The 14405-nt window shown below is 43.0% G+C and overlaps 1 protein-coding gene, 1 long non-coding RNA gene and 1 other non-coding gene across 5 annotated transcripts in view; 1 reads left to right on the forward strand and 2 right to left on the reverse strand.

The window, feature by feature from the left end:
* MCMDC2 (minichromosome maintenance domain containing 2) overlaps positions 1-4590 on the forward strand; it is a 28629-nt gene extending 24039 nt beyond the window's left edge. Inside the window, exon 14 of the mRNA XM_054985511.1 lies at positions 4411-4590. Within this exon, the coding sequence (XP_054841486.1) occupies positions 4411-4577 (167 nt within the window). The 3' untranslated portion in view covers positions 4578-4590. The remainder of the gene's footprint in view (positions 1-4410) is intronic.
* Positions 4591-4626: 36 nt separating this feature from the next.
* On the reverse strand, positions 4627-10951 carry LOC129333685 (uncharacterized). 3 transcript variants are annotated; one of them, XR_008597440.1, is made up of 5 exons: positions 10803-10951; positions 8144-8244; positions 6206-6262; positions 5651-5748; positions 4627-5141 (listed from the first exon to the last, which is right to left on the reverse strand). It is a non-coding gene; the product is annotated as an uncharacterized LOC129333685 (long non-coding RNA). The 3 variants fall into 3 exon arrangements; XR_008597439.1 differs by having other exon boundaries at positions 10797-10950; XR_008597441.1 differs by lacking the exon at positions 10803-10951 and adding an exon at positions 10120-10763.
* LOC129334148 (small nucleolar RNA SNORD87) lies at positions 5833-5914 on the reverse strand. Its single transcript, XR_008597486.1, has one exon. It is a non-coding gene; the product is annotated as a small nucleolar RNA SNORD87 (small nucleolar RNA).
* Positions 10952-14405: the final 3454 nt, after the last annotated feature.

The raw sequence follows: 14405 nt of genomic DNA on the forward strand, positions 1-14405 counted from the left end.
TACCATCTTTCCGTACCTCGATGACTGGCTCATCGTGGCTGAATCGGAGTCTAGGCTGGTGCAGGACATTGGCTTGGTACTTAGCACTTGCCAACGCCTGGGGCTCCTGGTGAACTTTGAAAAGTCCAAACTGGTGCCCAGCTGCAAGGTGTCCTACATTGGTGCACTGTTAGACTCTGTGGAGGGTAAGGCCCTGCTCCCCTTGGAGAGGGCTCGGTCCCTGAGGGGTCTAGTGTCCATGTTTAAAAGGAACCGATTCCAGTCTGTGCGCACTATCCAGTGCTTACTAGGGCATATGGCAGCGGCCACCTCTGTGGTGCCCTTTGCTAGGCTGCGTATGCGCCCTCTCCAGAACTGGTTTGTGCGGAGGTACGATGCTCTGCTGCACCCTCCGTCCCTTAAATTCTCTATCCCGAGGGTCATCCTCTCTTCCTTGGACTGGTGGATGTCTGATGACAACTTATTTAAAGGGACCCTTTTTGGGTATCAGCACCATGACATCACGGTTACCACTGATGCCTCTCTGTTGGGATGGGGGGCTTACTGTGGTGATGTGTCTGTGCAGGATGTCTGGTCTGAAAGGGAAAAGACCCTCCATATTAATGTGCTTGAACTAAGGGCCATTCGTTTTGCACTTGTGTCTCTTACAGCACTGCTGAGAAATCGTCAGGTCTTGGTGCAGACGGACAACACGACTGCCATGTACTACGTGAATCAGCAGGGGGGCACAGTGTCCATGGCCTTGTGCCGGGAAGCCACGCTCACTTGGCAGTGGGCTATCAGGAACGGCGTGTCGCTCCGTGCTATTCACGTGGCTGGGTCAGACAATGCCCGAGCAGATGCCCTCAGCAGGGTCCCATTGCTGGATCACGAGTGGGAACTGAACGTAGAGTGCGTTGGGCCGATCTTCCAGATGTGGGGTCATCCGGTGATAGACGTGTTCGCCACTGCGGCGACCACCAAGGCCCACACGTTCTGTTCCAGGGCAGGGAGCGACCCCCTCTCTATTGGGGATGCCTTCCAGTTTACGTGGACGCAGGGCTTGCACTACATGTTTCCTCCATTTCCCTTGATTCCCAGGGTCCTGTGCAAGATAGAGGAGGACGGGACAGATTGCATCTTGGTGGCCCCCTTCTGGCCCCGGCAGGTTTGGTTCCCGAAGCTCCTGCGGATGTCCCAATGGACATATGTGAGTCTGCCCCCTCGGCAAGACCTTCTCCTGAACGGGAGCCTAGTCCACCACGATCCCAGGACGCTGCACCTGACGGCTTGGCGGATCGTTCCTCCCCTGTAGGCTTTACTGACGAGGTACAGAGGGTCCTCCTGAATGCCCGTCGGCCTTCCACTAGGCGTGCTTATGCGGCCAAGTGGCGCAGGTTTGAGCTTTGGGCACTTGCCAAGGGGGTGGTGCCCGAGAGCAGTCCCTTGGGGGTTGTGTTCGAGTATTTGTGCCACTTGCGTGGCCTGGGCTTGAAGGTTTCCTCCCTCAAGGTCCACCTGGCAGCGATATCAGCTGCTCACGCCCGAGTTGAGGGTGCTACGGTGTTTTCTCATCAACAATCCCGCCAGTTCCTTAAGGGCATGTACAATCTTTACCCACCTGTGTCGGCTCCAGTGCCTCAGTGGTCGCTGTCCTTGGTGCTCTCACGTCTCATGTTGCCTCCGTTTGAGCCTATGGCTACATGCTCCTTGGACATGCTATCCTACAAGGTAGCATTCTTGGTGGCCGTCACATCGGCCAGAAGGGTCAGTGAGCTGTCTGCACTACGGTCTGACCCTCCCTTTCTTGTGTTTCATCCCAACAAGGTGGTCCTGCGACCCTGCCTCGGGTTTCTGCCCAAGGTGGTGTCCGCCTTCCATCTCTCGCAGGATATCTCACTGCCTGCGTTCTTTCCTCGCCCTTCCTCTAAGGGGGAAAAGGCCCTTCATTCCCTAGACTTGAAGAGGGCCCTGGCCTATTACCTGGATAGGACAAAGGAATTCCGTTCCTGTACTCACCTGTTTGTATGTTTTGGGGCCAAGGACAAAGGTAACAGGGCTTCTTCACAGACCCTGTCTAGGTGGATTGTGACGGCTATAAGCAAAGCCTATTCCCTGGCAGGGTTGGCTTGTCCGCTTCATGTCAGAGCCCACTCCACGCGGTCCCAAGCATCCTCTTCGGCACTCCTCAGGGGGGTGCCCCTGGTTAATATTTGCAAAGCAGCCACATGGTCCTCTGCAGACACTTTTGTCAGGCATTACGCCGTCGATGTCAATGCAGAGCAGGATGTATCTGTGGCTAAGGCTGTCCTACACTCCCTTTTTTCCTGAGGGAGTCTTGGGAATACTTTCTTGGCGTACCTGTAAGGTGCCCTTGAGTGAATGTGTGTATATATGTACCTTGGGGTGTATACTTATGTAAATATTGAGTATTTATGTGTCCTTGCACAGTTTTTTACATAGAGGTGTATATGCATATCTCTTTGTTGTTGTTCTTGTTTGTTCAATAAAATTGTGTTGGACTTCACCCCCGCCTTCCTTATTGTGTGAAGCTTGGTACACTCCCATGTGTGGAGGCACAGAAGAACGAAGATGAAAACAGGGTTAACATACCTGTAACTTATGTTCATCGAGTTCTTCTGTGCTGACACACAACCCTCCCTCCTACCCCGCTGTGAACTCCGATGCACAATAATGTGATGGCTGTAACGGAAATTGGTGTTTTTAAGGTGTTATGGCTGAAGTGTGTTGGTCAAGCGGCGGCAAGGGAGAACTGAGGGAAGGGGCCGTTGGTCGCTGGAGGATCACGTGACCGTTTGGGCGGGAAAACGGTCGCTGAGGCGCGCGACAAACGGCCCCTTCGGAGCCATGGAAGCTCTAGAAAATTCTCCGGCGGCTGGCCTGCGCCTGCGCAGTCCCCATATGTGTCAGCACAGAAGAACTCGATGAACATAAGTTACAGGTATGTTAACCCTGTTTAAGTTCTCATGGTCATGAAATGTCCCTTTAACAGGGAGCAGCAGCAAGTGCCATCTCACTGGCAAGCTGATATGTCAGATGCAAATTTGTCAGTTACAAATCTTAAAAGTACACTTTAAAAAGTACTGAAGGATACCTGCTGGGCTTCTACACACCACGCTCTTTTTTGTTAGTTACAACAGTCAAAGGTGCAACAAAGCTATGTAATTTGAACACCTCCTACCCCATTTAAACAGACCAGTTCTTGCAAGGTTTTTGCTGCTTGTGCTCAAGGTTCTTTATTTGTTGATTGGGCAGAGACCTCATCTCTTGTTTCTTGCAGATTTATGTAAAGGACATAAAAATGATTTGTCTTTTCAGGATTTTTCATGTATGGCCTCTTACAGGCTTTAGAGGAATCCTCTGAGTTTTTTTAGACTATAGCACTGAAAATTAAAAGGCATAATTTATTCAGGAGTCTCACATCCTAGAAACAGCTCTAGCTGCAACATTCATTTATTTCCATTTTTGGTCTGCCTCTTGAAGCACATTTCCTCCCTTTGGTAAGCAAGGATTATAAAACATTCAAAAATGTCACCCTACCCTCTGGACATAATCACAGCCCATATTGACTTCACACATATAAAGGACTCAAAGTCTCGAAGAAAATTTGTGAGTACCAGGAAGATAACAGTGTACAATTTTGGCATTTCAGCTTAAGTGGGAGGGGGCCATCCCTGAACTTCACCAATTTTCATTCCTGGCTGAAGTCCTCATACCATATCACATACCATCTATTTCTAAGGACTGGTTTTTGGTGATGAGGGAGAGAAGAACAGCAACAGAAAGCTACATTGGTTGTTGTGGGTTTTCCGGGCTGTATTGCCGTGGTCTTGGCATTGTAGTTCCTGACGTTTCGCCAGCAGCTGTGGCTGGCATCTTCAGAGGTGTAGCACCAAAAGACTTTTGGTGCTACACCTCTGAAGATGCCAGCCACAGCTGCTGGCGAAACGTCAGGAACTACAATGCCAAGACCACGGCAATACAGCCTGGAAAACCCACAACAACCATCGTTCTCCGGCCGTGAAAGCCTTCGACAATACATCGAAAGCTACATTCTGTAAGAATTCCATCCACAGCCATTAGTACCCAACCTGTATTTTTTGTGCAAGTCTTGTGTTTGGATAATGTAGATAACTTTAAAATGATTACCACAGAATATAAAAGTGCAGATGGTCTTGTTCAGATATGTTGAGTGAGGAACTACCATTCAATGGAAGACTTGTCAGCAACACGTCACTAGAGAGTTTCTACATGGAAATAGCCCTGATGTCAAACTTCCATGTAACTATGGTAAATTCAAGCACACTTAAAACATTTTAGTGGTAACAACATCTCTCACAATAGAATAAATGTTGATAATTGTTAAAATTACATTATAATTTAGTATCCTGACTTTAATTTTCTATACAGGTGCCTCTGTATTTTGTGTGGCTCCCAATGCTATTTTCCCATTTGAACTCAACAGTGAGAACTCTCTGGATCAAAGGGATGTTTATCTTATGCAGTGTCATCAACAGCTTATGCAGTTCATTGCCACATATGGGCCTGCAACACACATTCTCATTAATGAAGATTAACATCATTTAACAGATTATATTTCAGGGTAATGTTGAAATAGAAGACAAGTAAAAAAACATTGACTAATATTTTATTCTAGTAACAGTATTTCATCCTAAGAACTTTATTTTTAGCATGTAGAGAAATAAAAGCCCTGTTCAAAAATGTCTATGTTTATCAGTAATTTCATTCAATAGAGAAGAATAATGCAGATCCATTTTCTGCTATTGCAGAATGGTATTTCTGCTATTGAAACCAGGATGTAGAAAGTTGGCAGGGAGAGGAGGGAGAGATGAAGAAATTCCCATAAGGGTACACTATTCCCACTTCCCCTAAGACCTAATTTTCATGCAAAACCAAAATGAACTTGGATTATTAATGTGTTAAATCAAACAAAGTGTATAGCAAATCATTTTTTCATGCCTTTGGGGGGAAATTCTCTTAGGACAGACAATGCTAAAGTTGGATTCACAACATCTTGCTGTAGAAATTATTTCCAGCCACAACAAACATATTATTTTAAAGTCATAAATGAAGTTCACTCAGGAAGCAACAACGGTTCTGTTAAATCTCTTCTTGCCAGCCTGCAATGAAAAAGCGTAGTTAGTGTGTCAAATCAAACACCTGCCAATTACCCTGCTATATTGAGCTGATACATCAAACAAGCAAATGTCTTATCCAAATTGAAGCTCCTTGCTTCTTTTAAAATTGTCATTTTTGTTTTCAATTAAATAGAGAAATTTAAATATATATTACATGTAAGGCAAGCCTTTAGAACATTCTAAGAAGAATGGCATTTCAATTTAACTTTAAACTTGGCTTTAAAATAGTTCTGCTTTTAAGAATGGAATCAAATTCAAAACCAGTTTTCAAAACAAAAATACTGAGTACTGAGCAATACAGTTTTTCAAGCATTATCGCCAATCTTCTTTTACATTCAAAATTAATGGCTCTCCTACATATTTTGCAGTTTATTCTGGCCTTTTAAAATTCTGATTCTACTTTTCACAAGAACGCCACATTTAATTTCTTCTTCATAACGCATTTCTACAGTACTCTAGATTGACATACTATAAATGGAAGACAGAATTACCTCACACTCCAAGCGTTCACAGTTATGAGCAAGAAGAATGTGACAGTCAGATGTCTGAATACATCTGATGTCTGCTAGGCGCACAATCAAGATATTCACTACCAAAAAAAAAAAAAAACATTAACAGAACTTGAATGTTTAGCCAAAAGACAAAACAGATCACTTGGCATATTTAAGCTTTAACTGGCACCTCAGAATTAGAAAATACACATCAGGAAGATTTCAGATGGGTAAACGGCAAAAGGAAATCATCACTGTGCCAGCGATATAATTTTTCAAAATCATACATAAATTAACTAAATTCTCTTCATTAAAACATTGTCCCTGTTTCAATACTTTATTGCAAAGTAAATTCTGTCAATGCCCAAATACAGGAATTAAAAATAACACACAAGACACTATGACGTTGTATGAAATTACAAAAGCTTCCTAGCTATTTGCCTAAGTTGACACCTAAAGAGGAGACCATTGTTATTGTTTAAATCCTATGTATTTTCAAAAACACAGTTTTGTTAAAGAACGGGATCCTGGCTACTGGTAAGATAAAACACTCACCATTATCTTAGTGAACAAAAAGGCATCTTGATGGTACTCAGCAAACAGTAACTAAACCTTAGGAGATAAAAACAGCATTTTAAAATGATATTTTTAAAAAAATTATAAGTGCTAAAATTAACAGTTTAGCCTATTCAGAATAACTGTTCTCAAATATATTAATAATATGTAACTTAACTGTATGAGAACGTATGTCAGCAAGGAAATTATTGAGTGATGGAAGTGATTTCATTCTTCAAAAAATATTTTCAGAATTCTCTGGGAACAAGTTAGTTAAGGGAACATTCAGTATTTTATTAACATATGCATCTTCTTGCTCCTGGAATGTGCACTGTTAATCAACAGATATTAGTTCGGAGCTTGGGTCCTCTCTATTGGTCCTGCAGGAGTCTCCGTGGGATAAAACTCATATGGACATCTATACGCACACTTACAGAGATTGAAAATGATTGCTCCCCTGCCCCGATTTGTTGGACACACTTTAAGGGTGTAGAGGGGGAAAAGACATATGGTTATTGTATTTCTAAAGAATCCAAGAAAAGTCAGGGCACACAGTCACTTGTTTAATTGTATCTTGCATAAATTCTACCATGAAGATGGAGCAAGTCACCAAACTTACTCCACAATTTTCCCGTTCACACCTGAGAAATAGAAAATGCTGCTTACCAAAACATTAGTAAGGCCAGCATTCTGCCTGCAACTTGCACTGTGTAATCTGCCTTGGGGCTCAGCGAGAAAGGTGAATAACAACAACAACTTAAAAGATACAATAATCTGCATCCAAGCCATAGTACTAGTAGCTTCCACCTGATATTGCTATTATCTCTGAAATGCCAGGTATCAGGTCACTATTTCCTATGCATGTTTTAAACCATTTGGCTTGCCATTCCAGACACTTGTTGATTAGCATATGCATAGTGACAGTTCTTCACCTTACTAACAAGATCCATGCACAACAGCCATGAAGCAGCCTCCTATTTCTATGAGTCTCTCTGCACAAGATACTTCGGCATGTGTTTGTCAAGTGTAGGGAGACACAATGGCCTTTCCCCCATGTCTTAAAAATAGTGCCCCACTCACAGAACGCTGGCAGCTCTTTCGTGTGATTTCTGACATCACCATTTCCAAAACACAGGCAGGCAGTTATGATTCTGTTTTCGTGGCGTTTTGGAAACGGTGACATCAGAAATTGTGTGAAAGAGCTGCCAGTGTTCCATGAAAGGGGTGCTATTTCTAAGAAGTGGGGAAATGGCCAATGTTAGCCAGGAAGCATAGTTTAAAAAGACAGAGCCAGCTGGGAGAGCTCCTTAGAGGGTTTGTTAATTTCATCTTCACCTCCCTGAAGGCTCTGTCAATTTCACCTCTACAATCTAAAACTGTGTGGGATGGCAACCAAAGGGAATGGAAATGGCCTGGATCTGCCTTCCAGAGCCAGGCTTGGATCTGGAGAGGTTATAATGGGCTGAAGTTTCCCTTCTGGCATTTCACAGCCCCTTCACACAGCTCCAGTGTTTAGTAAAAATTACCCTTCCTGGCTACCATAGCATCTCCTGACATGTGTTCTTCACATGTCAGATGTCCTGTAGAGAGAGACTCAATTTCTTTTCCTAAACAAAGCAGTGACAGCTGCTGTTGAAAACCTAAGAATGCGCTATCACTTCATTCTTGGTTGGCTGTGGCCAGTTGTGAATTTACCTAGTTATCTACGCAGTTGTAAATATTTTAACAGTGTTACATTGCTATGAATAATCTAAAAGCTAGTCACCATATGTTTCTTCTCTTGTTGCATTTAAATACATCCCCTCAAATTAACTGTTAAACCTTTTTGAAGCTGGATTTAACAAAAAGTTTGACTTTTAGGTTCTATGCATTATAGCAGTTCTGTCTATTTAAATAATCAAGGGAAATAAATAATATACTTGAATATTCAAGTTATACCTTGCTGGCTAAAAATACAAGACAGTCCAACGTAAAAGATAATGAAGCCACTGGATATAAACAGGATTTTAGACTCCATTTTCAGCATCTGATGAAAGGAACTGCAGAAAGACATAAAACAAATGGACTACAGTTCAGTAAAAAAAAAACCACTCAAGTTTATTTTTCAGTTCATTCCACAATAAACTTTGCTGAATCCTACCAACTATTCTGAGTTACTGAAATTCATACAACAATTTATGGCACATTTTAAGTTAATACAATGAATACTGATTTTAGTGACAATATTCTAATTGCTCACAAGTCCACAAAAGGAGGGACTCTCTGCAAAGTCAGAAATTTTTTCAGAGGATTTCCAAAGAATAAACATTGTTCTTTTAGTCAATCCTGTTTGTCAAGTATGAAAGATGAAACAAGGTTAAAGATTACAACTTACATACCTCTGGGACTACAGATATCTAAGCAAACACAACAACATATTCTCTACAGACTCCGTTCAAACTAAGTACATGGTATTTCCTAGCATCATCAAGACAAAACCTTAATAAAATGGAATCTCCAGACTTAAATAATTGCTATGCTGTGAAGAGGGCACGGGTCAGGGCTATAGGATGACTCTTTAACCAATCTCCCAGTTGACAAAGAGGCAATTTATCATTAGCACTGAGATATCCAGCTGGTGCCACTGATTTATGAAGACATCAGTGGCAATAACGATGTTTAGCTGTCTAATTCATCATCATTCAGACAACTTGGAAGACTAGAAATAACTCACAATAATCAATACTGGAAGTAAATTTTGCCATTGTGTCTTCAATATACCAAGCAATTAAAGCCTATGTCAGTTCTACAAAATAGGTACCAAAGGGCCAATTTCACATGTAGTCAAAGAAGGATGCTGTCATCAAATACACAAATACATTAAGCTTGTTTTTAAAAAAGAGTTCTGAAGGCTCAGTGTATTTCCATATTAGAATGGTATCACAGGAACCAAGAACAAAGACTACTGCAACTTCTAGAACTTTGGGAGCTAAGTTTTCAGAACACATCAAGTAGACAAAAAACGGTAACAGTTCACAAACTGGAATGCTACAGATTTTAAAAGGATAAAGTATATAAACCCATTAGTATATTGGGTTTACATAATAGATGTTTTCTGTGACAATAGCCCATCTGGTTAAAAACTGCAAAACATAATAGGCCAAACAATATATTCTATTAAAACAGCGTAACCACAGTTCAGTCAAAAGGAAAATGAGACATGTATCTACAAAACCAGCAAATATTCTATTGATTAAATAGTGCTAACAAAGGGTGAATAAAAATGTGGATCTTGTCTGTCCCTTATTTGTTACAGTAACTTCCTCAACAATCCTACTCTTCTACAACATCACAGTAAATCAAACTGCCTTTAATATTTGATAAAGTCACAATGCTCATAAAAAAGTGGCTCTTACAAATACAAGAGTTGGATGCTTGTGTAATCTTGTATAACACGGAAGCGTGCCAAGATTCTATCAATAATGTATGTATGCTTGGTATCTACATTTATTGCACTTCCTCAAATTGATGAAAACGTTAAAAACTACTTTTAGTATTTGGTAAGACTAGTATCTTCTTAAAATGAACACCAAATCTTGAACTAAGATCACACTTAATAATCATATTAAGGAAAGGCACCAGATTGCTAGCACAATTTACTCTAATTTATTTAAATCAGAGCCAGAGTATTGTTCTTAAAAAATCTATCATTCCATTTATGAGAGCCAGGGAGGGGAGGGGGTAAGGATCTGAGAGACCCAGGTTAAAATCTCCACTCTAGCATAGAAGCATGCTGGGTGACCTTTGGCCAGTTACACACACTGCCTAATTTCACAGGGCTGTTGTGAGGATAAAACAGAGGAGTGGAGAATGAAGTAAGTTGCTCTGGTGGGGTAAAGTAAATAACGAAAGAAATACATATATATATATATTACCTATTAAAGCCTACATCTCAATTTATAGAGAGGAAATCGGGCAAATTTGAGTTTACCGCCAACTTTAAACACTCCCAACTCTTCCGCCGAAGTGAATTCACATTTCCTGGCCTTGCCTCTAGAAGTAATTCATACGCCATCCCAAACAAGCAGGTCGCACACAGCATGCCCATAAACGACACTTGAGATTCATGATCCAAAAAAAGCCAGACTTAGTCAAAAGCGATGGAGCCAGCCACTTCAGATATCACCGATTAATAATGTTTTTCTGCATTAAAGACTCTCTCTGTAAGCAACAAGTTAGCACACCAGAAAAAGGTTGCGGCCCAACGTGGCCTGTCTACTTGTGCTCATTTTTAAAGGAGTGTGTGTGAGAGGGGGGATTAAAAAATCTTCCTCATGTACAGCCTGTTCTACAAACTCCGCTGCCACGGAAAGACGAGGCCGAAGCAAACCGTTCCTGGCACTGAGACGACAACGCCCCATGTCCGCCGCTGCCGCCTTCAGCCGACGACGGGCTTCTCCACGTGCGCTCGACTTCCTGGAGCGGAGGCCAGCTTGGCCTAGTCCCATTTTGGGGCCCAAGAAAAGGGGAGAGAACCCAGCTGCCTACGCAAGGAAGGGCCCCGTCCGACCGCTGCCCAAGGCCTGCCCAAGAGACAAAGCCCCTCGCCCACCTGCACCTCTTCCGCGGCGCTCCCCCGAAACTTCCTTGAAGCGCCAGCTTCCAATTTCGCCCACGAGGGAATAGCGCGTCGGGACGGAACCGGAATACCGCTGCTCCGGCCGCACCCTCAGGCCCGCCGGGCCCTTTGCGGGCTCTATCATAGAGAGGGAGCCACGCGCGCCCCCTAACGTCCAGTTGGATTCAGGCCGTTGGAGGGTCAGAAGGCCCGCCGGGTTGAGACGAAAGCGAGCGGCGCGCCAGCCTTGCGCCCTCAGCTGAGCGCCAGCTTTAGTTCCGGATGGAGGTGGGATGAACCGTTGAGTTAGCATTACTCTTGTTGCAACCCGGCGTGTGTTTTGCATTAGGGATGTTTGTTTACTGGCAATCCAAACCAGACCCGGGTACAAACGGGGGCGAGCGGCAGGAAGATAGAGCGTCGACGGAAACATTTTAAAGCATTAACAGTTCGAATGGGTATAGCACCGTATATACGCCTCTGCCTACAACACCACCGAACTATGTCGAAAGATTGTCGTAAAATACTTTCATCCTCGACCAGACCTCCAAGCTACATTCCAGGTAGCTTACATTCCAAGTAAGCTAGCCTCAAACACGCATCTCCCAACTAGCAGTGGAGATAATAATAAAAAGAGAAATGTTTTGCGGATTGTTGTAAACCAGCCTCGGTCCCACCTCCAAACTATAATATTGTATTAACACTGTCAGGATTATATTGTAGGGGTGTTATACCTAACCACTCTTAGCCTCTTGCAACATAGTCCAGTGTTGTTAACGGGGGAAGGGAATAACAACACTGGACTAATTGCAGGTAGCTATAAAATGCTTTCTCTGTCCCTGAGCCCTATCTACTGTAGGATTACATGTGGAATAAATGTTGCTAGTGTTAACGTGCTACCGGGCTCTTGGAATAAATTTAGCAGTCCCTAAGATGCCACTAGACTCCTATTTTATTCTGCGCAGAAGCTATCCCTGTTAACATACTAGTGGGGGAAACAAGCAGCCCGGGGCGGATTTCTTTAAAATAATGGGAAAGCTTCATCACTAGACTGATTTTTAAGTCCTCAACCACCGGGGAGTGCACCTTTGCACAGTGTTCCAAGCAATCCCATGTCCCCTTCCAGTAGGCTGAGGAAGGGGGGCCCTCCTTCTGTCTTTTCTTGGCATCATGTATCAGGTTCTCTAAATTCCTAGCTCTCATTTTTAAAGAAAAGTAAATCTATAGCCCCTTCAGTTGTGGCGATATAAGGGCAGATATAAATTACAATTTGTAGTAGCTCAATATAGTTTTGGAAGTACCACTGGCACTATCTTTGCCTCATTTCAGGATAGCCCTGTTCACAATTAAATAAAATGGTTAGATGAGATGTAAGGAGAGCAGCAAAAAATGTAAGGAATTCAGCCAGAAACCCGTCAGGTTCCAGTGTTTTACTCATTTTAAGTGCTGTGATGACTCCTCCAGTGATGATGGCTGCATTTAGAAAGTCTTTATCTTCAAGTTTTAGTTGGTCACATCATGAGAAGACAAGATTCTCTGGAAAAGTCAATAATGCTAGGAAAAGTGGAAGGCAGTAGGAAAAGAGGAAGACCCAAAATGAGATGGCTTGACTCAATAAAAGAAGCCACATCCTCCAGTTTGCAGGATCTGAGCAAGTTGGTTAATGATAGGACATTTTGGAAGTCTTTCATTCATAGGGTCGCCATAGGTTGGAGGTGACTTGATGGCACATAACACATTTGAACAGAAAAAAGATAACAGTTTTATAGAATCTGTGGAGAGACTAGTTGTTGTATATGGAGTATAACTGAAGAAATGTAGTGCACTGTGTAATACCCAACAAATTCCATATAGCCTGTATTTTGTTATCTATATCCTGCCTTTCTCCTCAATGGGGACCCTAAGTGGCTTCCATTGTTCTCCTCTCCTCCAGTTTGTCCTCACATCAACCCTATGAGGTAGGCTAGGCTAAGAGCAAGGCCCAAGGACACCCACCAAGCTTTTATGGCAGCGTGGGGATTTGAATGTGGGACTTCCAGATCCTAGCAGCCTGAATAGCCCAGCTTAGCCCAGGCTTGTCAGCACTTAGGAGCTAAGCAAGGTCAGACACGTTCCATACTTGAATGGGAGGCGACCAAGGAAGACTGGGGTTCCTTTGTGGAGAAAAGCAATGGCAAACCATCTCAGCTTGTCTCTTGTCTGGAACGGCCCATAAATGCCCTTGCCATGAATTGGTTGCAACTCAGTGGCACATTCTTCTCCCAGATCCTAGTCAAACATAAACCACTATATCACACTCAGGGATTGAACTTCCTGAGCAGCGAGGAAGGGGACAGAAAGTAGGAAACTCTAAAAGAAAGGATAGAGAAGACTCAGTACCCCCCCACCAGCCACACAATGTCTATAAAAGGCTGTTGTATGTATCGTTAAAGACCAAAACCTTGAATAGCATATAAAAGTGGCTGACTTTTTGCTTTTATTCAGTCTTTAGAAGGTTAGGCATTACTTGCTGGATCTTCTAAATTTGCTGATTGTATTGATCGGAGAGGGGCTGGCTGTTCTTTGTTCTGCTCTTGGCATTCCTTTGGTGTTTTTCTCTGCCAGTCTTGGCATCTTGAATTTTGACTTTAATCTGCTCTAGTTGATACAGAAAGTTTCAGTCCTGGGAGCTGAAGGAGTTCAATGCCTTCTGAGCATGTAATAGCCATAAGCAGCTTGCCTTTGTGCCATAATAACAGGTGGGTGGGATGTCTTCAGTGATAGCTAGCCTCTAACAAGGTTCATATGCCTTTAAAAGTTGCACTGACAAAGTCATAGGTAGAGCTGTCCCTTTTGCTGCATGACTAAAATAGGTGTAACTGTGCTGGTCAAACAACTCTGATAAGCACCATGCAATGGTGCAGGAACTAGGCTAGAGCAAGAGTCAGCAACTTTTGGGTTACCCCAAAAAAGTTATTGATTTAGCAGCCATGCGTTTATCTCATACACCGAGAGAATCTCTTTTTACACCCAAGGAAAGACCGAAACGGGTCGTTGCACTGGTCCATAGAATATACTCCGTTGGCAGGGGAGATTACAAAAATAGTGAGACGTCACTGGTACCTTCTTAATGATATCCCAGGATGTGAACAAGTACCAGTGGTTGGGTACAGACGCACTAGGAATCTGAGGGATTCTTTGATTTAATCTGATTTCTTACGTGCTACTCCCAAACGGCGGCAATCAACAGGACACTTTAAATGTCGGCGATGCAATGTATGTGATCTGGCAATAGAAGGGTCTACTTTATTTGTAGGCAATATGAGACAAGCCATTTCCCTCCGAGACTTTTCCACCTGTAATTCAGCCAATGTCGCTTACATGATTGTGTGTTCCTGTCCTCTTATTTACATTGGAAGTACGAGTAGACCAGTTAAAATTCGTATGCAGGAACATATTTCCCGTGTTAGAAATAAGCATTTAGATGCACCCCCGGTTCAACATTTTTTAGATCATTATAGAGATCCCAGGGAGTTCAGATTCTCTGCACTTCAGGTGATTAGGACATCCAACATGGGGGATATACAACAGGAATTGTTGTGGATGGAATCATTCTGGATCTTT

Source organism: Eublepharis macularius, chromosome 7 (assembly GCF_028583425.1).
Source record: "Eublepharis macularius isolate TG4126 chromosome 7, MPM_Emac_v1.0, whole genome shotgun sequence".
NCBI lineage: Eukaryota > Metazoa > Chordata > Lepidosauria > Squamata > Eublepharidae > Eublepharis > Eublepharis macularius.